The sequence below is a fragment of the Filicampus tigris genome, chromosome 9, assembly GCF_054856515.1.
Source record: "Filicampus tigris isolate MCC_2025a chromosome 9, RoL_Ftig_1.0, whole genome shotgun sequence".
Classification (NCBI taxonomy): domain Eukaryota; kingdom Metazoa; phylum Chordata; class Actinopteri; order Syngnathiformes; family Syngnathidae; genus Filicampus; species Filicampus tigris.
In genome coordinates this window covers 6,547,528-6,575,137 of record NC_141225.1, presented here as the reverse complement: position 1 = coordinate 6,575,137, position 27,610 = coordinate 6,547,528, and the positions used below count along the sequence as shown (strand labels likewise).

The following is a 27,610-nucleotide window of genomic DNA, read 5'->3' as shown; positions in this document are numbered from 1 at the left end:
CACACTTTTTGCAAATCATGTGTGCAGTCAGAAATTTCTTAAGAGTAACTTCAACTAGTTTTTCCATTTACCGGTACTAATGTGTACATTGGAGCTCACAGTGGATCTGTACCTTTTGTAAGACAATTTATCACTGTGTATAATGTTTTGATTTTTTTTAAACCCTTAAAAATCAACTCTTTCAATGATATGCAAAACAAAAAGTTTGATCACAACATCAATTATTTTCATATCGCATGTCTAGTAATCACTAATTGGGCACAGCTGACATGTTTTGCCGCCATCTTTCTACTACGGCACCAAAGCAGAAACTTGGCAAACGTAGTTCCTCAACATTATGACTACAGCATGAGCAATAAATGCAAAGCATTTTGTCACTTGAGTGGATAGTAGAAGTCGTTTGTAATGACTTTTTGCTTGTGCTATATTGACAAAATTTGGTTTTGGGTTTATGACATGCATGCACTTAGAATTAAGGTCCTTGCATTGTATTTGTGCACCACTCTATAGCACTAAATTATACACACTGTCACTTTAAGATCTAGAAATCATTTTACATTTACATCACATCCATGCAGAAACCTTCTCAACCTCACCTAATTTCCCACACCATACAAACCAAAAATGTATTTACAGTAAAAAAAAATGAAGAAATGCAGGGGTCCACTAATGTGTTCTCAAAGTTAAAAAAAAAAACAAAAAAAAAACCCTAGGCGCTTGGCCACCCCCGATGTAAAGCCTTACATCAAGAAGTTGATGCAGGTTGACCATGGACAGACAGACATGAGGCTGAAACTGAAATACTGCTGTTTTATTGTTGGCACATTTATATTACAATCTTCAGTCTTCTTGCACTGGTTTTTTTCTACAGTTCCAAACGAGAGGAGGGAAAAAAAAAAAACCTCCAGTGACACGAACAAAAGTACGAGGATGTAACTTCTAGGCTGATGGTTGTCGGCTGAAAGGAAGGAAGTGCCAATGTTGGCTTACTTGTGAGGACTTTATGTTGGAAACCAAATTGCTATCAGTTTTACAAGGGGTACGCTCCTCTACTGTGGTGTTTAATCCATTTGACCACAAGATGGAGCCAGTTACTACACAACTGGACTATCACCTTTGGTAAATCTGACACCTCCTTAATGTAATACGTTTCAAATGTAAGTCATACTTGGAAGGAAAGACCATTTGGTGCCACTTAAAACCACTAGTTAATTTGTTACTAAAGGACTAACTTTTATTAAACAGCAGACAAATCCTTGTTGGTCAAGTGTTATGTTATGAATGTACAAAATATTAGCACGTCAACAACACTCCTGATTTAAAAACAACTTATGGATCAGGTGATATGAATGATCAAGTAGCCTTGTGACACCAGTCGGCGTCAAACCTCCAAAGACTTAATTCTTCCCAGCAGGGTGTGCCCGAGGTCATTGCCCTCAGCGACGTAATTGCACATTCAGATGAAGCGCCCAAACCTTAGGACAGGCTGGAGAGGGTTCGTAAACTTAAGACTTTGGCCACCGCGCCTTACTGATTAGGCGGCAATAAACCAGACTCCTCTCGCCACTTTTACCGGGGGAGGAAGTCTATTAAATTCAGTCATTCTCATCACACGGGCCTGACCGAAGCCAGCTACGCGAGTCGGGTTTTCGGTTATTACCGGTAGTGTGATTTCACATGATAGGCTCTCATCAACGGCTTTTGAAACATCTTTCACACCCTGGTCCCAGTTTTCTGCTATTCCCTTTCACACAGCCACCGCTCTGCCTCCGACATGAATTCAGAAGCGGGAAAATTGGGCGTTGTCTTCAGCACTCGGTTTCACAACGAACCGTGACATCTTTGTGCTCACACACCCGATACAATGCCTCCGATTTTAAGTGAAAACTTGGTGGGTTGCCACTTTTATCCAATTTCCGTCATGGGATGCCCACCCACAACAGTGATGCACATTTTTTTTTACTATCCCAGGTTCACAGCTGCCAACCCTCCTCTAAAGCTGCGGTCAGACCGAATGCGAATTGAGTGTTTTTCACAGCATGATTACATATACAGTAAAGTGGAAGTGTCAGAATGAATCAATTATCAAATTAATAAAAACTTCTTTTATAATCAATTGACCGTTCAGAGCCATTGTTTATCTTAAAATTGTCCAAATTGCGGTGTGTGTTTGAGACGGAGAGGTTTGTGTGCAGCGGACTTCCAGTTGACTTCCTGTTTTCGGCAAGTGAAAAGTAGTTTTGCCATACACCCGTCCATTCTTTGGCACCGCACTACAGTAATATATTTTTTAATGGGTCTCAATTTATGAACAATTCAGTTTACTAACAGCGTCTTGGAATTGTGTTTATGTGGGAACCATTCTGTATTACAAAAATAATTTGTAGTCACAATGTGAATAATCTATAATTGACATGTCATTGAACCTGAAACAATGAAGTGGAGCATTTTTCATTTATCAGTACCCATTAAGTCGCTTTCAGTTTCATAATCTGTGCTTGGTGGTGCCGATGTGTTTGATGCAATCTGAGAGGGAGAGAGCAACCACAAAGGCACTTATTCGCCCACCCGCTTGCGTTCGAAAATTTGAACTCAAAGCCGCATCATGTTGCTAGACACAAGCACCATTAAAAAGTAGGACACTATACTATCAGCATTAAGGTGTGTTCACCGGGAGCTGTACAACATAGCCACAGCTTTCAATACCGCGACCGAGCCAAAAAGGAGCAGGCTTGGAGAATGTTGCGTGAGGAAGTTGTCTCATCTGGTGAGTATATTGACTTGTTTACAGCTTTTACAGCTGTTGACCTCTGAACCAGGACACTACAGCATTAGCTAAAGTTTTAGCACAATCAATGGTTACCTGTAGTTCCGCCGTGAACAAATGCACATAAGACACGCATTTATATTACCTGTATATTTCGCATTCGGTCTGAACGTAACATAATAGTATCTCAGGAGTCAGAAAATACACAGGGGCATTTCTGCACCCCATTCCACATTCACACACAAAACAGTCACAGGTCATTCCGCTATCCCCTTTCTCACAGGTACAATTCTGCCTCTACTACATCACAAACCGGAAAATATGCGGGTTGACTTTAGGAACCCTTCCGACAGCAAACAGTGATGTCTTTCCATCGTCTCACTTCTACCGCTAAACCAAAAATCAGCAGGTTGACTTCAACGCCTCAGTCTGTGACACCAACTTTCTCACAACAGCGACGCATCTTTCTGCTATCCTCCGTTTGATGCCGGAAATCAGCGGGTCGACTTCCCTCTCCCTGTCAGCACCTTTGAGACTGCCTTTCCGCTCTCCGCTTCGACGACTGCCGCGATGCACCTGAGACTACCTCATAAAGTGAAAAATTAGCAGCTCAACTTCAACATCCTAGTCCGTGTCAGTACCTTTCATACTCTTTCCGCACTCCCCTTTTAACAGCGCCATCGCGCTTCATACTACCACAGTGGTTGAAAAACGTGCAAGTCGACTTCAACATCCTGTCGGCAACATCCACACAAAGAGTGAGTGGCACAGGAGAAAGCCGCCAAAATGCAAATAGCTGGCCGACAGCTGGTCAAGAATCAATCAAAACCAAGCAATGATTTAGTGAATTTTAAAAGAAAAGGCCACCAAAACCCAGGGCAGAGGACCAGTGACAGAATTTCTCTCATGGGAAATCACTTCGGACTAAAGGGTTGCAATAACCATCCGTTTTCTACCGCTTAGCCTGTTCAGAGTCACCGGTCAGAATGAAGGAGGTGGCGGGTATTCTATTTTCAATCTCAGCCTCATCGCTCGTTCAACGTCACGCGGACGGCTGACTGGCACTTCATCAATCCCCATTCTCGGTTGAAACGACACCTTTGTATGCTCACTGTTGATCTATACAGAAATAAACAATTTACAAAAAAAAAAAAAAAAAATTCTTTCGTGCTTATCTACAACAGCGCCTCCAGGTTCACAGTATGGAGCCGGCGGCTTTCATGACGCGGCTAAAGAGACTCATGCCAAACGTTTAGAGAGAAAGAAATGGAAACAAACTAGTATCCCAAAATTATTTTACATGTTAAAAACAAAGTCTCACACTGTACAAGGCTTGTTTGCGCTGCATCCTGCCAAACACAGCATCGCTGATTCTCTTACTTTCAATGTCAAATTGGGTGGGGTGCAGATTAAAGACATAAACCCTCCCAATTTTCACACAATGCCCCCACGTAAGCAGAAATCTGTAGCACTCCCCATGTCATGAATACCTAATAGATCCTTTGCTTCCATCTGTATGCATTGTGTGTCCAGTGTAAAAGAACACACACAAATACGCAAACAAGATCATACAGGGCACGTTGTTACGTTAGAAAAAACATCGGGAGCAGTACTGATTTCCGCCTCCTGGGTTGGCATCTGTGTCAATACAACAGGAGGAAAATTCATCAAAAAGAATAAAAGGAAACATGCCCACTATAGTCACCTGTAATGTAAACAATTGAAGCAAACTGAGCGTGAGGAGGCAAAACAGGATATGTGCTGCATGTTTTTTGAAATGTTTGTACTTTGACCCTCGGCGTGCGGGTGAAGACAATTCAGTCGATCACAGGAGAGTGTATGTTTAAAAAAATAATAATTAAAAAAAAGACGCTCGAAGTGAAGCCATGTTGACATTCTTTCCACTCTCTTTTTGGAGTGAACGTGCACCGTGCAAAAGTGAGACGAGCCCCAGTGAGGATCAAAATAGGGTCTGACGAGCACAATAAAAGGAGCCCCGAAAAAACAGACGAAAATCCAAAGAAACAAGGGGGCACAGAGAAAAGACCGAAAAACAAAAAAGGAAGGGATGTCGTGAACAAAGGGCCACCAAAAGCCTTTCTGTTTTAAGCACGAGAGAGACACACACTTTTACATGACAACAGTAAAAAGTAGTTCTTTTTCATTCAGTTAACACGCTAAGGGTGCATCGCGGGGGGAACTTTTTGTTTTCATGCAACGAGGTTCAATAAAAAGAAAAACAAACAAAAAGAGGTCAAAAATGTACAAAGTGTTTGCGCCAACACTCATCATCCAGTCTGCGCCATCACGGCGGCGCCGAGGAGTTGGCAAGGCAAAGCAGACAGAGTAGAAGAAGAAGAAGAAGAAGAAGAGTAAGAGCGCAAGTGGTGGCCAAAAGCTCCTGACGTGGGGGGTTTAGGGGGCGCTGTTTGGGGTGGTGTTCAGTTTGGGTTTTTAGTTATCTGATATCCGAGACGGAGCTCTGGTTGATGCTGTAGGTGGAGGAGAGTTCCCCGCCTATCGTGGCCGCCAAGGGGGTCCCGTTGCTGGTCAGGCAGCTCTCCTGGAGAGCCTCAAAGTAGGTGGCCTGCACGGGCTTGTGACACCGCAACAACTGTATGGCATCGTCTATTTTAAACCATTCCCTTTTCCTCCCTGTTGGCGACACAGACACAGTGGTGGAGATGCAAGTCAAGACAAAGGCGAGGGACTAACTGCGCAGTGGAAATCAGGCTACACACATACCAAAAATTGGGACGAATGGGATAATTTTCCCTCCCTTGCGATCAAAGTCTGCAAAGACTTCATAATTGCAAGTCTCTTTAAAAGTCATCTTCAATGATTATCCTGTGGCACGCTAAGAATGATCTTTTTCCCTAATATGCTTGGAAAACAGCCGAGGCCTACAATCGTAAATGTTTAAACTTTTCAATAATTTTAATCACAAATGTTTCGCATTGAGTGTAAATACAGTAGATTTTGACATTTTTTTCCCCCTTTAAAGTGGAAGTGAACACAAACATGTTTTCAAGAATATATTCGATGCAAGACCACTAGTTGAAACAAGACATGCTGATAAATATTGCGTTTGTGGAATAAGAGTTAATCCATCCGTTTTTAGCCATCACTGTTGGCGGCCATTTTGTCACTTCTGTCAACTGAGGATGACATCACAGATGCTCAGGGCTTAGATAACGACCAATCATGGCTCAGCTTCACAAAACAGGTGAGCTGTGATTGGTTGTTACCTGAGCCCTGAGCAACTTTGATGTCATTTTCAGTCGACCCCAGAGATGGCTAAAAACGGGCGGATTAACTCTTATTCCACAAACGCAATATTTATCCGAATGCCTTGGTTTCAACTAGTGGGCCTGTATAAAACATATTCTTGAAACAAATATATTTGGGTTGACTTCCGCTTTACATGTTTTTAACAGCTTAGCGTAGAGTAGCCTTTAGGCTCAACAGTTATGAAACATTGTGATTTCCTAACATTGTAGATGTCATATTAAAATTTATAATATAAAATTATACTAAGGTGTTGGATGTTCATTTTTTTCCCGCTTCCCATCTTGGTAAATCCTTTTGGGTAATTATTGTGAGGATTTGTTCAGTGTCATCATGAACATCACTAATTTATTTGACCAAATTTGTTCATTTCAAAAGTGTCAATGAAATCATTTTCGCCAGCATTAATCATTTTTCTGTATGTGTCCTTTTCATTAAAAAAAAACAAAAACAAAAAAAGAATGTTACGAACGTTAAAAATGAGCATGTGGGTAGCCCTCTTAAAATTACAAAGAGGTCTGGGGGGAGCAAAGGGCTTATAGAGTGCCACGTGATCGCCTGTGAGCTACATTGATCGATCGCACAAAGAAACAACAGTGCCGTTTACCAATATTGACCGAGTCCTCCCAGTCCTCCAGAACCTCCGTGACGATCAGAACATAGACGAACGTTCTGTGTTTCCTCTCCTGGTTCTACGTGTCGGGGGTGGAGGGGAGAGGAAACAGGTTACACAACAACACACTGTTAATGAGCCAACCATCAAAAGGCGAATAAACAGCGGCTCACCTCGAACACGCCGACTAAGCGACCCAACGTCCCCTTCACGCCCGCCTGCCGAATAAAAACAAACACAAGTGAGACCTCCCAGGTATGATTAGAGCAAAACCGATGATCCTGACTGCTGCATTTAGACAATTACATGATACATGCTACGCGGTGGATCCCACGTGTACCGTCAGCCAGCTATTAGTATTTAATAATTTATACATTAACGAGAACAGTTGTTACAATCTCCCAGAGCTTTATATGTGCAAACAACAATTGTAGAAGTAAGTAACAATTTGTGTAGCACAGCAGAGAACGCTCGCATTATTTTTTTGCTTTAATGAAGAGACTGTGGAACCTTCAGTGAAATGGAGCAAATGTATTCAAGCTGACTCATTTACTGTCCAACTATTAAATCTGACTTAAAAACAGCAACAAACAAACCGGTAAAGCTATGTCAGCTTCACCTAGAGGCGATGACCTCTTCTTTCTTAAAACTCAAACCTATCAGTGAGATAGATGGCGGCTCTGACGGGAGGTGAACAGCAGGTCAGTCTTTTTGCTGCGACTTCATCTTCCAGTAACAGTCTATAAATAACTGGTGACAGTGTTGCAGCCTGAGGGTGTCAAGAAAGATCATGTGTTAAGAGGGGGAAAAACCAGCCTATTGGTGGAATGAAGTTAGGCACTCAACCTGGTCACAAGGATAAAGATTGCTTGGCTACGTCTCGTAAGAGGGGTAGCATGGAGGCGACATTTCAAATGATGTAACGGCATCCTGTGTCTGTTTAGATGGGAAGTCAGAATCAGAAAGTCCTAGCTGCCTAGGGGTGGGCGTTATGGACTACAAAAAAAATAAAATAAAAAATTCGCTAACACCAATATGACGATATTCTACAAACATTACTGTAAATCTGCACTTGCTTCACAGTAAAATTGCAGTCAGTGGTTCCAAACAACAGCTCTTGTTTATATATTTTAAATTGCTTCATACATCTGCAAAACTTAAATGACAATATTTAAAAATTAAGAACTTACAATTATGTCCAGGCTATATAGTGTTTTCGTTGATTTTTGTGAATATTTATGTCACTTAAATGTCTCCTATTACTGATGGTAACAGTTAATCACTTTTTGAGCTGGAGTAAGCTATCGGAATGAGAAAAGGTGTTGAAATTCTGGTAAACATTTCTGACAATTTACTTCATCCAGTTTCTCCCCGATTAGAGATAACAGCAAAGTTTGATGTGTATTGTGTAGTACGCACAAAAACGACCACATCCAGCTACCACAGCAGTCAGAATGGAAAAAAGAAATAATTTTTTTGATATATGGTGAGGGCGGCACGGTGGTCGACTGGTTAGCACATCTGCCTCACAGTTCGGAAGTCGTGGGTACCCGGCCTCCCTGTGTGGAGTTTACATGTTCTCCCCTTGCCTGCGTGGGTTTTCTCCGGGTACTCCGGTTTCCTCCCACATTCCAAAAAACATGCATGGTAAGTTGATTGGCCTCTCTAAATTGCCCCTAGGTGTGATTGTGGGTGCGGATGTTTGTCTCTGTGTGCCCTGCGATTGGCTGGCAACCAATTCAGGGTGTCCCCCGCCTACTGCCCGAAGACAGTTGGGATGGGCTCCAGCATGCCCGCGACCCTTGTGAGGATAAGCGGTATCGATAATGGGTGGATATATGGTGATTTGTGCAACCCTCTCATATGTAATTTGTGGGCGGTCCTTAACTCAGACGTCAAGAAAAATACAGCTGTTAGCTCCGTTATTGCATAATTATATTTAGTAATAATAATAATAATGTTTGTGAGAATGATAATGATACATCAGACTTATATAGCACTTTTCTGGACACTCAAAGACACTTTACAATGGATACATTATTCTGCCAAAGCTGACAAACACAAGGCTTTAGATGGCGGGTGGAAATGTGCGGCACGCTGGTAGCATCCTGCAACTAAACAAAGCCACCACAGACACACACGAGGAGCCAGGATGAGATATCAGTATCCGTCATTGTGCTGGACCTCGCACAGAGAATGGCCTTTTTATGGTGCCAAACGACGGACAGCCGGCTGAGAGGATTCGGTGTCTTCGCTCCGATCAAAATGCCAACAGTGTGAACAGTGTGTTCCCTCCAGAAATACTCCATTTAAGTGACAGATGAAAGGCGTCCCAAAGGTGGAATATCGATTTCAAGGGGGGACTCCCAACTGTTTACTAATTGCTGCCCTTCTCCGAACACGGTGATAGACAGAAGGGCCAATGCGACGGACCCTTCAAATTCGAACGCCCCCAAAGTCGCGCAATTCAGTCCGCATCGCATGTGGGGCCTGGCCTTGTGACTAATGTGGGGTTGATGAATGAAGGCTGTTAACTGGCTAACGCATGTTGATTGACTTGGCCTGAGTTGTCCCCATTGGCAGCTCTTGTACGAAGGTACTTATTGCCTGTTTGTTTTCTTGCCGTTTATCACAATAAAGCGATTGAGAGTGCACCAGAGCCTGACTGTGTCTAATCTTGACCACCTGGAGGGGCATCATTATACGTTCAATCTAACGATGGTAGACGATATTGAATTAGTCAACATTGATTCCTCGTGGTGGCAATGTAGACATGCTGTTGTGGTAAACATCTTTTCTTATTGTCTTTTACGACTCTTTCCTCTTGGCCCGCTGCCATCGTGCCAACTTATTTCTACACGGAGTGATGCGTGCGATTGCAGTAAAATCAGTCCATGTGGAAAAATGATCCCTGCGACACTTCGAGGCAAACACTTTCCCTCAACCGGGTCACGCGTGAGATGAAACCTACTCCATCTTAATTTTGGACAGAGAGAAGGTAAATGGTTTAGCTCATGCAAAAATATGAGCGAGACGCATAAGCAAATGCACTTAAATTGTGTTAAAACAAATTATTTAAATTCTGTTAATGTGTTTATGTCAGTGCTTAATTTAAAATGTAATTGGTAAATATTGCCAGAGTTCTTTAATGACAATAGTTTTCAAACTCAAATCAGCTTCCCGGCAACAGATTGTGTGAAGTTGAAGGTTACCTGGTATTCAATCCTTTTAGAAAAAACACTAAAGACTCACTCTGAAATTACAGCCCTCTCAAAATTGAAAGCTCACCGCTTTACAAGTAACGTTTGTAAAATGTGGCTTGAGCTGAATCCCGCTGACCTTGTTTGACACCCAAACACTGCTGTGTAACATGATGACCACCGATGGCACTGGCGACATGTTGCTAGGCTCTGCCTGAGCAAGCAAACACCGCAGTTGAAACGGGGTTTATCTGTAAGGTATTTGGCCCGGCGTAAAAGCCATTGACGGATCAACCTCCAAAGTCGAATGCTGTACAGCTCTGTCGACCTTTTATGTTCATGTAAAGTAAGCAGACTAGTTTAAATCAGTGTCCAAGTACTGGTTCCTGCAGGTGTTATTTTGGAAAGTTCTTAATTCCTGTGGGCGTGATTGGACCCTCAAATAACGAAAGCACTGACCAGCTTTTAGTGAACAGACTTACTGGGGGATTTGTAGGGCTGCCATGTTAGTTTCTCACACTAGCCGCAGACTGGTCATCTGCCACATGCTGGCACAATTAGGTTTTTATGATAGTGACAGTGTGGGGTCTGGAATATATCCGTCCAATTATAGCTGATCTCGATAGGAAATTTAATTTGGACAGTCGAGCAAATCGATTGACTGGTGTAAAGTTTCCATGTGCGGTTTTCATTCACTTCATCCCCTGAAAATATGTCATCCAGATTAAAAAAAATAAATCCTTGAAAACGTATGACTTCTGTTGGAGAAAAAAAAAAAAAAAACTCCCCCCAAATAATCTGACCATTATTACTTCAATAGTCTGGATTTTTGTGAGGAAAAAAACATCTTTCAAAAACCTATTATAGTTTAATGAAACAATTTGTTTCCATAAAAAAACATACACACCTTCTTTAGTATTATTTTGTTTTAATAATATGAATACTAAGTCAACACAAATTATACCGGTAAAAAATGAGGATAGAGACAGTAGGGAGTCTGAAATCAATTAGCCCAAATACAATTGATCTCAACAGGAAAGTCAAATTAAAGGTTGACTTGTGTGATGTTCACCTGTACATCGTTGTCATTTCCACTTTACAGTGTGGAAGAAATTTATACAAGGACTGACTTTTTCCTAAACAAAGAAAGAAAACAAGCAAACGAAAAAAAACATGTCCTTGAAAATAATATTTTGTCTTGGGGGCGAGAATAGACTCCCTTACATAAAATAATCCATCTCCGCCCAAAAACTGACTATTCTCTTGAAACAAGAAAAAAAAACATTTATTGGTTGAAATAAAAAGAAAACCTTTTTTTTGAAAAAAAAAAAAAAAAAGACAGGATCTCATTGTTATTCTCCTAATATTATCGTTGTTTATATAAAACAATGGTTGGCCTAATAGCATAATTGTTTACGGGGGCTGCGGGGGTCCCTTGAAAAGAATTAAAAGAATAATAAATTCAACAAACAAAAGTCCAGTTGCCTTAATTCAACCTTTGTGGATTACTATTAACTGGATGACAGTACATTGATATTTTTTTCACTTATAGTGACAGTAAGTTAGAAATGACTTGGTTAGTTATGATATTAGGCAAGTAAAATACTACTATGATCAAATAAAATTACCCCTCCCAAAAATCCAGACTTTTTCCTCAATATTTTTATTTTTTCCTCAAAATACAACTAAACACTACTAATACTGTAATACAAAGTCAACCAATAGGAAAATCTAGTTTTGAATGTTGACCAAATCGAATGTTGACCAGTGTCAAGTTCACTTGTTCACGTCATTTTCCAGACTACAGTACAGACACAAATTTACAAAATCCGAAGTGAAAACCCACCTCTTCGCACACTTCCCGAGTGGCAGCGACACTGGGTTCCTCCTCAGGTTCCATGCCCCCTCCGGGAACGATCCACTTATCGGGATGTCTACTGCTGCTCACTAGCAGCACCTGCAAAAGCATTGCAAACAGACAACGGTGGGGTTGATGGTCTTGATAAATGTCTGGATGCTTGGATGAATGGATGCTGCTTTGCCATGATTGATGTGCAGGCATTTTGGGGGAGTTGAAAATATGGGACATAAATGTGCAGCAACTCGTCAATGTAAAGCCTCATTGTTTCAAATCACTTATGTGTGCATTGTTGATGCTGGCATCAATGAAGTTTATCTAAGGACTGAAAACTCTGGATTAAATTCCTAGCTACATTGGTCGTGGAGTATGTACATTTTTACTTGGAGTAATTCAGTTGAAGCAGGACTTCTAACGGAAACGCGCCCGACCCCACCCCCCCTTCAAAGTATCTGTAGTTCTATCCAAGTACAGAGTTTACTTTTGCCACATCTGTTGTTGACTGGACATCGGCTTCCCGACTCGCCTCTGAGCTCAGCTCACTCACGGCTTTAGTACGTAGATAGCGAAGGTGATACATAGGGAAGTGAATTGGGTGGCCAAACACCATCAAAACAAATAAGGGCATGAGGACATGTCACATGCACGATGATAAACATTCTTTCTAAGCGCTCAATGACAAATGCACCATTATGCAAGCCAAAGCGTGCATCATTACCTCCTGTGTTATCCATCGGCTCAGGTTAGCATAAGTAACACTTATGTACCAGTCACGTTAGCAGCACTAGCAGTTACCTTCGTTTAATAGACGGGGTACACTGTTTTATTATACCATTATCAACGTTAATTCAATTTCGACAACCGCTTGAATGACAGCGACTCACAGCTCATAACAACCAGAGTTGCCGGCTTCGGTTGCTGAGCAAGAGCCGGCCGGCTGAAGCACATTAGCATCAGCTAGCAGCTAACGGTAGCTAATTACTGGGGTCTGAAAAAAAAACCTGATATTGAAGAGGCTTACATAACACTCAGGGAAATTATTATTATTGATATGAATTGCATAAATGAATAGAGAGACTACCTCACATACAAGTGAGTGGAGAGTACCACCTGTACAAATACCAAAGCTCTGTTGACGAATGTATTCATTTACAGTTAGTGCTGAGGTTAATGTTGCTAATGCTAAGATTAGCGCGGCCCGACAGTCTAGCCACATCCCGGACTCACCTCCTCCTCCGATTCGCTCCTGAAGCACAGGCAGGCGGCACGCTTCTTGTAGCCGTCCCCGTCGTACGTCCGGGTCTGGTTTGACTTGAGCTTCATCATCGCGAAGGGGCTGCACAGGCGTTCGAAAAGCACGGCTAAGTTGACCACGTTTGAAGGCGACGCTTGTAGACGCAAAGTCCTCCTCGGGAGGAACCTCGGCGTTTTCACTTTAATATAAATAACTTCTTCTCCGCTTCATTTTTACACATCTTGGCGCATCTACGGCACGGTCGCCATTACAAGGAGCCACTACGCCCACGACGTAATTTAACCTTTAATAGCCTCGCGAGCGTACGGAAGTCGCGTAGGTAGCGTTCGGGAATAGAGGCGGCGGATAGCCGGGGAAACGCAACACCGCGTGCCGACCAGAGTGAGCCGGTAGAGGAAACGGACACTTTTGGTTCCAACTCCCTTGCAACGGCCACATGTTTTCTCCTGGCTTTCACCTAAACTTGACTTTGAACACAAGAAAGCCTATATTAGCTACTTGTTAATTTAAGACAAGGTGCCGTGGGGTGTCGTTTTGATTCCGCCGTTTCAGCACCGCAGGTAATGGACAGCGCCCCTTTAAACATTTACAAATTACTGTATGGTGATTAATAACGTGACCTCTCAATACCATTGACATGTAGAAATATGGGCCAAAAATCATATTTTGGCGTGATATGTTATCTTAGTGTAATTCAAAGCACATCATTTGATTTGTGCACTGCATACACGAACAACATGGCGGAAAACAGTCATGAGCTAGTTCACGAAAGTAGAGTGACTGTTGCCAAATTAACGATTTGAAAATCTCTCACTAGAGGGCCGGGAAATTATATATAGCAACTACATACAGACAGAAAAAGTGAAATATGGCTACAAAATATAGCAATTCAGGCAAGGCATGATATCTTGGCATGGATGCTACAGAATCATTTGGTCTTTTATGCAAATTAGCCAAACTTTACATGCATCTCTGTCCATGGCGAGGTCTACAATGACATTAAAAGGAGAACGGCGTGGACGCTGCAAATTGAGCTGCGTTTATGGAAGGACTTAATTACCATCAAAGATTTGTATTGATGTATTATTATTATTATTATTATTATTATTATTATTATTATTATTATTATTTATAGTGGTCACTTACTTACTTACAGCGGATATAAAGTCTTCACATCCCTCTTCTAATGTCAAGTTTTTTTATATGAAAAAATGACACCAAAATAAATCGTTTCAACACTTTTTACACTTAATGTGATATGTAACCTGTAAAACGCAATTGAAAGAAAATGTTTAGGGAAATATGAACAGTTCCAAATAACAATATAGCACAAAACCTTCTGTTGGAGGGCATCAAAATGTAAAGGAAAGTCTTAACATCTGAACTTTATTTGGCGTCAGCCGGAGGCACTTTAAATGAAGGTGTGCGCGAACTCCCAACATTGTATCAGTTGTTTATTTACATCTTTTTGCAATTGCGTTATACAGGTAGTAGATCACAATAATTGTGGACACAGTTTTGAAATTCATCCTGTCATTTTTTCAAATATCACAATTCCCTGGAATTTGAACAGGAGTGTATACTTATGTCAGCTGTATATGCTATGAATTTTAAAAGCTTTGAAATCTGTGCAAATTGGACCCAATGGACTGTGTTCAACTTTAGAGGTTGCACAATTGATTGTGTATGTGCGTGTGTGTAAATATGCAGACAAAAGTTCAATGTGCTGCTTTAAAAGCTTGTCGTCGAGAACTTTGTGTGTGTATCTGTGTGCGTGTATGTGTGTGTGTGTGTGGGGGGGGGAGTGTAAGTGTGAGTTATCGAGATGACTGCTGTTGAGAAACATTACGGAGTGCGGGGAATGAAAAATGTAATTAGAGCCAAGTGTTGCCCCCGGGCGGGTGCCGCAGTAAATATGCAAACATAATTAAACTGCAGTGGTAATGCTTCCAAAACAGAGAGCGCCACGGGAGCAAAGTCAAAGGTTTCCCTTGCTCTTATTTTGTGTGTACAGTTAATGTTACGTACCACTTTCAACACTGGAAAGTCAGTGGTCACAACGTTAGTACACAATCAAATGTACAGTACACTGTAAATCGACTAATGTTAAAAGTTTGTGGACAGTGTTAAAAACAGAATGTCGATGTTGCATTAACACCACTCAATAATAAAATAGCTTGTGTAGTCTAAGATGTAACAATGACACATTGTTAAAATGGGGTGTCATCTGGATTACACCCTGATTGGTGTCCATTTCAAATTAAAGCCACATCTTTACAAAATGGTTGAAGTTGATTGGTTGGAGTGGAGACAATTTTCTTCAGCCTAATTTTCCTCCACGCTTGCAAGATGGAATCAAACTGCACCTAAGGTAAGCAAAACTCACATTTGATGGGAACATGTTTTGCCTCATGTCTTAGGTTCCACATGAGGTTTCTGTTTCATATTGTTTAAAACAGATTGGCCAATAGTTGTATTTCGTGTAAGCTCACGTTGTCACATGGGCTACACGGACAATCGGATTCATTACCACGGTATTTAACTTGTTTCGGTTGAAGCATGTGTAAGGCAGCTAGATTGATGAGCTGCACATGACTTTATTTTGACTGGTGAGAGGCGGAGCTGACTTGTACAGTCCAATACCTGTCAATTGTCAGATGCTTGACAAACAATATTTCTACTCTCCAAAATGTAAATTTAATTTAAAATTTATTTTTGAACTCAACACTGCAATTAGGCTGCTATATCATAAGCATAAATCTGGGAGGGATAGCACTGATTGGGTTAACCATGAGAGCTACCGACACTCCCTCGCAAGCTACTGGTAGCTCACGATCTACTTAATGGGCACCCCTGCCCTATGGGGAATTAACGCCATTAGATTTGCAGTGCAGGTAGGCCCATGTCCAAAAATGTGACCTCAACAAAGATTTCTTGAAAAAAAAAAAAAAAACACTATTCTTGTAAGATTACAACTTTGGGTGGGGAAAAAAAACATGACTTTAATCTTAAATTCATTACTTTGTTTTTGCTTGGGAAAAACATTACTTTTACTCTCAATGTAACTTTTTCCTCTCAGAATAACTTTTTCAAAGAACAATTTTTTTTCTCTTATTTTTATTTATTTTTTAAAAGAAAAATGTTACTTAATCTTAGAAAGTACGACATGATCTGTAAAACAGATCAGACTTTTAACACTATAATTACCATGATTTTGAAACTATTAGTAGTACGAGTGCCGTCATTTTGACGGATTGCACTCTGTTGCGCTCTGCATGGCAATGATGTCACCGACTAAAATTATTTCTATTATTCGCTGCTCGAGTGTCTAATAAAGGTATTTTGTCCAATACAATTCTGTTGTGAATATTTTTTAATGTGAATGTGAATTATGTCAGTTGGTGGAGTGCCTATTGTCCTGTGCGGCTCTCGTGCTGCGTGCGGGTCAGCTGTTATAAAATGCAGCTGGTTTGGAGCTGAAGGAAAGCAGATGCGTGTCGCAAACGGCTTTACTGAACTTCACTTCGAAGAAGTGGAAGTAAATGGGTACGGCACACAAAACAACTCGGTCGCGAGCGCAACTCGGAACTCCTTTTTTTCCATTGGGGAATTATGTCAACAACCACCACATACATGAGTTCATTATTTTATTTATTTTGACTGTCTGGCATGCACTACTCATAAAGTCATGATGACTATCACATCTAACATCCTATTTTACCACAAGCAACACAGCTCCTCCTCCTCCTCGGTAGGGGGACTTTTTTACTCAGACCCGCTGCGCGCGTCAGCCGAGAAATTCAGCCTCAGACTCGTCAATATTTATATATATATATATCTATATATATATATATATATATATATATATATATATATATATATATATATATATATATATATATATATATATATATATATATATATATGTATATGTATATATATATATATGTATATGTAAATCTTATCGAGAAGAGGAGGCAATGCATCATGGTGCTCAGCAGCGTTTCTCAATGCAACCATTACTTGCTCTGGAAACCGCCGTCCCAGCGCAGCGTGCGTAAGATTAAGTAGAGCCGTCAAATTGACTGGGACACAGTAGTTAAAGAGCTTGTAACTATTTTTAATTGGTTTAATACCAACATAATTGCACCATGGGAATGAAATATACACAGAATTAGGAAAAGTCAAGAGGCCGGGAGCATCTTATACTCAGAGTAATAACACAACAAAGAAGTCAAAATGACTGCTCTCATACTCCTCGAATGAAATATGACTTAGCTTTGTTACTTTGTTAAATGTATGCCTGTTTTTCTGACAAAATACAGCTTTCTTTCGTCACTTTTCACTTAAAAAAATGTGACTTACGATTAGTTCTTCACTGGGTGACAACTTTCATTTCTGAGAAAAGTACAACATTTACTTTTATGACTTTTTCTTGAAAAATAGTGTGATTTATTGATGAAAAATAAGATTTTTCCTCTTCCCCCAAAATAATACAAAATACAACATTTTCTTGACAATCTACAACTTGTTTCTTTGAAGAGTTTTTTTTCTTTTTTTTTTCAAATTAATCGACTTTTTTAAAAACTTCATATTTAATCTGGTAACACTTCTTAAAAATAAAAATAAAAAGACCAATAGGTTGTTTACTCTCTTATTATGCCTACTTTCCCCCAAAAAATACAACTTTTCTTTTTGCGAGGGTGCCACTTTTTTTTCCATTAAATTATTTTTTTCTTGGAAAATGTTTTACTTATTTGGAAAAAAGTAAACTTTTTTTCCTCTTGAAAACTCTTTTTGGGAGAAAGAACAAAAAAAGTTTTTTTTTTCTTGGAATAATATGACTTTTCTTGAAAAAGAGGGCATTTTCTTTCAAATTATTTGACTTTTTTGCTAAAAAAATGTAACTTTAATCTGGAAAGACTACAACATTAATTAGACAGTTCCGCTGTATGTTTACAATTGTGTTCTTGCAGTTCATATGTGGTGTATGGCTCGCTTGTACACATCCTGGTGAAAAGAAATAATAATTTAATAATAATAGTAATAAAAAAACAATAATTGTATTTGACAGACCCGTGATTAATCCAATCTTCATCACACGTAATAAAAAGGAAACTTCATGAGAATTGACTGTGCTTGTGTGCACAGATGTCAGTCTGTCTTTTTTGTTTTCTTTTGAAGAGTGCGAGCCAAGGCATGATAGGGTTGAAACAAAAATATATGTACATAATGGGGTCATACTCAAGAGGCTGCGGGGCTGCTTGCACTTTTACGATGCACAGTTGCTACGGCAACCTCTCTCAGCTGCCTGAGCTATTCACACACTGGGAGGCAAACTAAATGGATGCAGTCAGAGTCGTCGTGAGTCTGTCCAGAGGGGGGTGCTCATCTCCTTCAAAAGATTCACAACTCAAGTGATGGGCGCAAGTGAGTAGTGTACTTCACCACTCACATTACTGCCAGTGCTGCTGCTGCTACTACTACTACTACTACTACAATTAATAAGAACAGCAACAACAATATAATAATAATAATAATAATAATAATAATAATAATAATAATAATAATAATAATAATAATAATAATAATAATAATAATAATAATAATAAGAAGAAGAAGAAGAAGAAGAAGAAGAAATAAAGATGACAAAAACTGGTAACATAAAACTAAATAAACACACTACTACTACTGCTACAACTAGCCATCCATCCATTATCAAAACCACTTATCCTCAGGAGGATCAGGGGCGTGCTGGAGCCTATCCCAGCTGTCTTCGGGCAGTACAAGCTGAACTGTTCGCCAGCCAATTGCAGGGCACACATAGACGAACAACCATTCACACTCACACAATTGGGGCAATCTTGTTCAATCAACCTACCGTGCGTGTTTTTGGAATGTGAGAGGAAACCGGAGTACCGGGAAAAAAACCCACGCAGGTATGGGAAGAACACGCAAACTCCACACAGGAAGGCCGGGGCCAGAATTCTACTATGTAAAACAACGATACTGCTAACATTGAGCTTCTACTAGTACTATAACTATGAATGCTACTTAAAGCGGAAATCAACTTGAACATATTTTTTTCAAGAATATGTTTCCAGTAGGCCCACTAGTTGAAACATGGCATTCTGATTAATATTGCGTTTGTTGAATATGAGTTAAGCAGCAAAATCCACTCCTTTTTAGCTATCTCAGGGGGCGGCCAGTTTGTCACTTCTGTTGACTGAAAATGACATCAAAACTTCTCAGGGCTCAGGTAACGACCAATCACGGCTCAGCTTCTGAAAACATTTGAGCCGTGATCTTATTTTTATTAATAGAGCGAAAGCTAATTTGAAGTTGGTTAGCTGTCAGCTATTATTTCACTGCTTTTTAGGGATGTTTTATGCTTTTGCCGTGGTATCGTTTCAGGAATAGTACTGAGGTATTTTAAACAGATATAGTATCGAAATCAAAATTTAGTATTGTGACAACACTATCACAGTGCCTTAAGGGCTCATCTTGTGTACGTCACATGACCAAAACCAGAAAACAGGTGAGCCCTGACGGTTGTTACTTGAGCCCTTGGATGTCAGTTTCAGTCGACAGCAAGTGGCAAAATGGCAGCCTCCTGAGATGGATAAAAACAGGTGGATTTTGCTGTTTATTTCATATTCCACAAATGCAGTATTAATCAGAATGCCATGTTTTGAGTAGTGGGGAGCATAGAACATATTATTTTAAAGATTTTTGGGGAGTCTTACATCCACTTTAAAATTCCTGTATTATTCACAGAGGAATTATTAAAAGTGCCAACTCCATCCATATCTCTCTCACGTCAACAAAAGGGAAAAACTGTTAAGTAGTCTCCTATAATAACGGCAAAAAACACACCTTGCTAGAGGACATCATCGCCCAACGTGGCTTTTCTGTCAGTAATTGATGCTTGGCTAATGGGAAAAGAGCTCCTGTGAAATAAATAAGTGACTTGGCAGCATTAACGTGATGTGAACACAACGTGACACATACATTTAAATGGAATTATCGGAGGAGCTCTATTAAACATCCATCTATTAAATGTCCATTCAAGCTCAGCATAGAACCACACTGTGTGACGCAATAATACTGTAGTAGTGTTTGATTTTGTGCTCGTCCTAAATGACCAGAGAATATATTTGTTTCTTTGTTTCTTCAGTGGAAGCGACATGAACCTTTTTCTTTGAATATGCACATTAATGACCTGGCAAACGAGCAGGAGATTGTTGTTGCTGTTGCTGCGCCCGAGGCCAGAGAGGAGATTGCCGGCTTGGTTTCGACCCCGCAAGAGAAGCAATTTGCTGGCGTGTTGTGATTGTCTGGGCCTTCGAATGGCATCACGTCTTGATGGACGCTATCGTTTGCTAAAAGCCATCAACATGAAAAATCATTATTTCTACTCAAATTGGATTTGATGATTTGTCAGTGGTGTCAAGTAAAAGGCAAAAACAGATGTTTTATTACCTTATCTGTGTCATCATATCATGCAGTATTTTAATGTATATGCATCTTGACTACTTACACATATCATATTGTGAGGGGAACAGAGACATTGCCAGCAGACATATTTAAAATTGACTTTTTAATGGCTTGCATACAAATAGTTAGGCATGTGGAGTGCTTGCCCTCCCATTAACTGTGCAACTGAACACCCGGGTACAATTTTTGTCTGTCCATTTCTGTCTGTCAGCGAGTTGTTCTAAACGACCAAATCTGGCCCTACTAATGTTTTGTCAGGTCAACATCATCAGTGTCAACATGTGATTGCACACATGGTACATTGAAGACTTAATTATTCAAAAGGCGTAAATGTGAGTGTGAATGATTGCTCATTTGGCCTCGATTGATTTTACTTCTCTCACCAAAAGTCAGTTGGGATAGGCTCCAACTCACCTGCTACCCTGATGAGGACAAACACTATAGAATATATATGAATGGATGTCAATTCCAAAAACTCTACAGTGGATGTAAAAAGTATACATACTCCTATTCAGATGCCAAGTTTTTGTGATATTAAATAAATTAGACCAAGATTAATATAGTAATATTAACATTCAGACATACAACCTGTCAAATGGGTAAACAATCTTTTTGACAATGGAATTCAAATAAACAACTGAGGTATTGTGGTTGCACAAGTGCGCACACCCTCTTAAAACTGTGTATGTGGCTGTGTTCAAAAAGTATCGATCACATTCCAACTCCAACTCCAACTTGAATAGGAGTCAGCATTTGTTGTGCCTCTGATTAACGCCAGGTACACTTCAGATGTTCTAGTAGGCTTTTCCTAGCATTTTTTTGCCTTGCCTGACTTCTGTTTGGAACTGTTCATAATTCACTCCACCTTAAATAAGGCTCCAGAAAAGTTTAAAAATGATTTATTGGTCTTATTCTTTTGCATTACAAAAACAGGCATTTCAACAGGGGTGTGTAGACTTTTTATTTCCACTTATTAGTATGAACTCATACTTAATATTGTCTGATTTCCTCCCCCCCCCAAAAAAATTGTTGGGCTAAATCAAATGTATTTATTAATTTGCACTTATTTTTCTATTCACGTATGAATAATTGCTGTATAGGTTGATTGTAAAAAAAATGCAAAACTATATTATTAAACATGAAATATCTTTATTTAACGGGGTCATTAATTTAAATTAAGGTACGACTACCACTGTTATTATTATACACATATATATATATATATATATATATATATATATATATATATATACACATACACATACATCTGCACACCTGCACACCCACACCTACACGCACACACACACATGCAGCACACGCACGCACGCAGGCGCGCACACGCGCACAGGCACACGCACGCCCCCCCCCCAGAAAAATTTAATGTGTCTGTCCCCTCATTGCAAAAGTTTCTCCACTCTGGACTACGCTGAATACATGTATTGCTTTCTCACCCCAGCAGGGGCTGCTCTCACCATTTTGTTTATACTTCACGCAACGCAACAGTATACAGTACAGACATGAGCTTTAGATGCTCTCATGAATGATAAAATCAATATAAATGACAGTAGGATGCGATGTAATAGCGCATAATAGAGGCAGCACACCGCATCACCTGGCTGGTGACAGCTGCCCATCTGCCCACAATCACAAATAATGACATTTTTCTACTTCCAGACTCACATGAAAACATAATGTCCCTGCCCAAACTGGATTCTGCTGTGTGCAGCCAGCCACTGAAGATGGATAGTTTTTACGTTGAAGCACATTTAACATCCACACGCTGCTACTTAATTGCCTGTTTTTATGATGCGGCACACCCACGGAAGAATACTCGGCCATGGCTTTTAAAACGACTGTGATTAGATAGCAACTTACAGAAAGCCGAGAAAGATAGTTGTTGTCAATGCACCAGCATTGGACATTTGTTTTCTGTTTGCCCGTAAAATGATGGTCATCGCTTTGAATTTGTATTACAAGAGAATTCAAGCGACAGACATGCCTTTGTGTATTCATCAAAATCTCCAAACAACCCTTCACATTTACAGAATGAACAATTGAGGGAAGTCTACTCAATGATACGAATATGCTAAGAATCAGTATGTGTGTATCCCCAGCATTGCTATTTCAGTTTTTTTCTGTGGAGTCTATCCACAGCAATTTGCTGAAAAACTCACCTAATTGCATTTTGTTGTGCTCTTTCTAAAACAACCTAAGGGGCGACAAAATAGAGACAGTCCTGTCTAAATAGGACAGTAGTGTTCTCTCGCTTCGTCACGGTCCGGTTATTGTGGATTTACTCTATCATGGGTTTTCATTTGTGACCAGAATTTCATCTGTTGGAGTTTTACCTTGTCATTTTGCGGCTTTTCTTGCTAATTTTCTTCCATCTAAGTCAGATCAGAAAGGAAATGTTGTTGTTTTTTTGGAGGGGAAATCTGTTTTCTATTTGATTTGTTTTAAAACCGAGACTATTAACATTAGGGTCGCGGAAGCGGAAATTCACTCTGACGCCCGTGCAGTTCTCTGAGAGTGTGTGTGTGTTCGGAGTGGCAGGGCGTGCTCCACTCTCATTAATTTTCTCATGCTGCCTATGTTAACAACCAATCAGCAGCTCGTGCTTGAACTGTTTCCATCTGGACTGCCTGACGCACTGGCGCACCGTGTCCCAGTTGGAGCGGCTAGAGCACCGGCACTCTGTTTTTGGTACAGTCAAAGTCATCGCCCGCCAAAACCCCGTTCTCTCTTCATGGGGTGCGTGTGGGAATATGCTCTAAACCAGGGGTGTCAAACTCATTTTTGTCGCGGGCCACATCATATTTCTGATTTCACTCGGAGGGCCGTTACGACCGTTAACCCGTGTAAATGTATGATCGCCTTATACACAACGAATTGATGGATCGTTAGTTTTGAAATCGGAAGCCAGTAAGTAATTTTTTCTACTATTTTTATATGTATTTTAAAAGAAGGATTGGTAACAAATGTTTGAAAGATTGAATATGTTGTGTTCACAGTGAAGACAATATAAAAAAAACATGCCAAGACAACACATGATTTGTCTTCGCGAGCCACATCAAGTGACGTCGCGGGCCGGATCTGGCCCCCGGGCCTTGAGTTTGACACCCCTGCTCTAAGCGCTTCATTCGGACAGCTTTAGAACACAGGTGAGCCATGATTGATCGTGATCGTTATCTGAGCCCTGAGGGTCTGTGATGTCATTTTCAGTCGCCAGAAGTGACAAAATGGCCGCCCCCTGAGATGGCTAAAAACTGGTGGATTTTGCTGCTTAACTCATATTTCATATTATCATATTGTCTTGTCTCAACAAGTGGGCCTGCATAGAACAAAAAAATATGTTTGGGTTGACTTCCTCTTTAACTACAATCCCACGTCGCATATAGCCAAGGGTACAATCCTGGTGGATTAATACGCCTTTTAAATCCTTGTTGTTGTTGTGCAAAGCAAAAGTAAGTTGCCATTCAAATTCTTGTTGTTGTGTGAAGCAAAAGTAAGTTGCCATGACTACTTCCGGCAAAATGCTTCTTCTTCGTGGTCTTTAAAAGAAGAGTGAAGAAAAAGACAATGAAGAAGAAGAAGTAGCAATGGCAGTCATTGCAACTAACTTTTGCTTTGTACAACAGCAACAAGGAATTAAAAGGCGCATTAATCCACAAGGATTGTACCTTTGGCTACAATGAGACATGGAATTGTAGTTAAGGTAAGCTGTTATAGGATCAAAAGAAAAACTTTAACTTAGTTATGAGCCAATGTGCCGTCACCCTCGTCCTTGTCCGCTGCCGGTGTGCAGAACTTGTTCCACTCACATTAATTTATGAATGTATCCTGATGCTTGGTATTTATTCGTTATTTTGCATTTTAAAAGTTACATTTATTGTAACAAGTGTTTAGGAGGGTGGGAACTGTGCGTTGCGTGTGTGTGTGTGTGTGTGTGTGTGGGTGTGTGTGTGTGTGTGTGTGTGTGTGAGGGTGAGTCAGAACGGCTAAATAGATGCATAAACCCCCCCCCCAAAAGGAAAATACATTAAAAAAAAGTCAACCTCTACTTCACAGAAATTCACTTATTGCGGGGGTGCTTGGAACGTGTCACCCGCGAAAACTGAGGGAAAACTGTACAGTAATTGTTGTCAAGGAAGTATGTTGAAGTGAAAGATTTCAACCGAGAGTCAATCTTTGTACTGAACGGGTGGAGCTAAGTTTGGCCTGGGTTGTAAGTGCAAGTTAAGGGGAGCATTTTTTTGAGAGTTAATTCTTTAAGATAATGTAAGATAAGTTTGAAGTGGTATTAAACAGTTTTGGGATTGTAGTTTGTGCTATATTTGCAGTTTAAACGATTAATAGAGGCAATCGTAAACATTTTTAGGTGGAGCGTCACATACTCACGGTTTTATGCTATTTGTGTTAGGGATTGGTCCCTATCAACATGGAATGGTGCAGGTTTACCGTACCCCGGGTTTAGCGGATTGACACGCAGTCGCACACAGTCACACGTGGACGCAGCATATGGCCGCTCTGTTTCAGCTTCCCAAACAGCGCAGTGACATGCTGAGAGTCACAGTCTCACTTTTATACACCTAATTTTCAGCAGAATGTGTGTGTGCGAGAGAGACAGAAAGGGAGATAGTGTGAGGTTGCGCCGCCAGGAGTTCAATATTAGATGACACGGGCCCTGATGAAAAGCGGTGCAACAACACATCTTTTTTCTTTGCCACTATCAAATCAGTTTGTCGATGCTGAAGGACACCCGGGTCATTTTAGTTTCCAGTGGAATACGTTTTTTTGTCAGCTTGATTGAAAATATTAGAAAATCCTTAAATTTTCCTCCCTTGGAGTTGAATTGCCGAGTTGATGGGGGAAAAAATGCCGAGCTGTCAGAGGCAGCTCAACATTTGGCCCTTGTAATGAATGACACGACTAGATGAGAGAACCTTTTGAACTGGAGAATTTACACTCTGAGTAATTCTCATTATGTGTCCATGAAATGAGCAGTGTCTGGGGGCAGGTGATTACGCCTCGGCGGGTTTGCGCTTGCTTCCGCCGCCCGGGATTTCCGTGAGTGACTGGAATTAACGTGGCTTTCCATTCTCTCCGCCCCGTGGCTAATTGAAACAAGGAAGCTGAGCAGCCGGCATTGGGAGGCGTGAAAATGTTGCATTCTGTGCAGGCACTCCCCAGGAATATAGCGCATGAATATTAATTTAGGGGGTCCTTTCATTGGGCTGGTTCTGCTTTTGTACTCTCTCCACTTTTATAGCACCTTTAAAATAAGGATGCAGTAAATCCTGTGAAAGTTGCACAGGTCAAAAAAAGGCTGCCATAAATCTCATAAAAACTGCGAAGGTTAAAATAGGACTACCGTAAATCCTGTAAAAGTTATACAGGTTAAAATAAGGCCGCCATAATTTCCACACAAGATGAGCAGGCTACAATAAACGAGCGTGGATCCTCTAAAAGCTGTGGAGGTTAAAATAAGGCTGCGGTAAAACATATAAAACGGGCGCAGGTTGAAATAAAGTTCAAGTAAATCCCGTAAAAAACTTTCACATCTTTTTTTTAAAAACATCCTATAGACTAATCTTTGCAAGTTAGAATAAGACTATTGTAAACCCCATTTGAGATGTGCAAGTAAAAATTAACCTACACTAAATCCCCTAAACGTTGTGCAGATTAAAAGAAGACTACAGTAAATCCCATAAAATGTAAGCAAGTTGAAATAAGATGGCCGCAAATCTTTCCAATTTGTGCAGTTTACAAGAAAAATACTGTAACTCCCATAGAAGATATGCTTATTAAAATATCCATCCACCCGTTATCCAAACCGTTTATCCTCTCGAGGTTCGCGAGCGTTCTTGGAGCCTAACCTAGCTGTCATCGGGCAGTAGGCGGGGTACACCTTGAACTGGTTGCCAGCCAATTGCCTGGCACATAACAACCATTCACACTCACAATCACGGTCCAATTAATCTGCCATGCATGTTTTTTGAATGTGGGAGGAAACCGGAGTATCCGGAGAAAATCCATGCAGCTATCCTGAAAAGCTGCACAGAGGATAAGACTACCTTATATCCATCAAAAGTCATGCAGGTTCAAGTAAGGCTACCGTAAATTCCCTCAAATCTGTGAAGATTAAAATTAAACTCCTGAAAATCCCATTGAAATTGCGCAGGCTCTATTTGCGCATTTGAAAACAGAGAGCCAGTGCATTGTGGGACAATAAAGACGCATCTAACAATTAGTTCCATAACTGGAACAAGTTGGCGCTGTGATTCCGTTGCGTGCCGTCCCCCAGACGTTGCGGAACGTGCTCATCACTCATGAATATTCACCAGCTCGGCTGCCTCAAAGGAGAGCAACATCGAGCACAATGCACAGCCCGCCCCCACCGCTCACTTTGTCTTGCATTCCACAGGTGCGATCCACAGAACGGAGCGGGTGCCTCATCTTCTTGAGACAAATAAACGCCTCCCTCAAAGAAACGTCTCCCTTTTTCCATCAGTGAAAAAAAAAAGGACTAAGGGCCAGTTCCCAGATGCTATCGTTCACTTGACAACATTACAAAGGCAGCTGTAGTCTATTCTGCCGTTAACCAAAACAGAAGCACTTACAGAGATGGGATAAATACTCTTTCAGATGGAGAAAAGGGAAGGAAAGTTAAGAGTTCCCTACACCGCTGTGAAGCTTGTTCCTCCCTTTCCCTCCTTCCTTGCTGACCTCTTTCCATTCCTTCCCCTCAGACCCAGTTATTTGTCCTTATTCCTTCCTGACCTCCAACCTTCCCACAACTCACCTTTATTCATGCATCCTTACATCCTTCCTTCACTGAAATACTTTTTATGCCTTCCTTCCTCTGTTCCTTCCTTTCTAACCTCTTTCCTGCCTTCTTTCCCCTCAGATCATCTTTTCCTTAGTGACTTCCATCCTATCCATTCCTTCACCCTCCTTTTACCGATATGCATCCTTGCATAATTCCATCCTTCGCTTAAACCTGCATTTTGCCTTTCTTCCTTCTTCCTGCTTCTGCTGCTTAAAGATGACTTTTTTTTGGCTTTCTTCCACCTCAGACCTGTTTTTCTTCTTTCTTTCCTTCCATCCTTCCACCGTCATTTCTCCCTTGCTT

The 27,610-nt window shown here is 40.7% G+C and overlaps 1 protein-coding gene across 1 annotated transcript; it reads right to left on the bottom strand.

Moving 5' to 3' along the window:
* Nucleotides 1–796: 796 nt before the first annotated feature.
* nudt3b (nudix (nucleoside diphosphate linked moiety X)-type motif 3b) lies at nucleotides 797–13,266 on the bottom strand. The gene is made up of 5 exons (XM_086041027.1): nucleotides 12,954–13,266; nucleotides 11,715–11,825; nucleotides 6,842–6,886; nucleotides 6,663–6,747; nucleotides 797–5,422 (listed from the first exon to the last, which is right to left on the bottom strand). Exons 1-5 carry the CDS (start codon nucleotides 13,050–13,052, stop codon nucleotides 5,226–5,228), a joined length of 537 nt encoding a protein of 178 aa, XP_085897153.1. The 5' UTR covers nucleotides 13,053–13,266; the 3' UTR covers nucleotides 797–5,225.
* Between the last annotated feature and the right edge of the window lie 14,344 nt (nucleotides 13,267–27,610).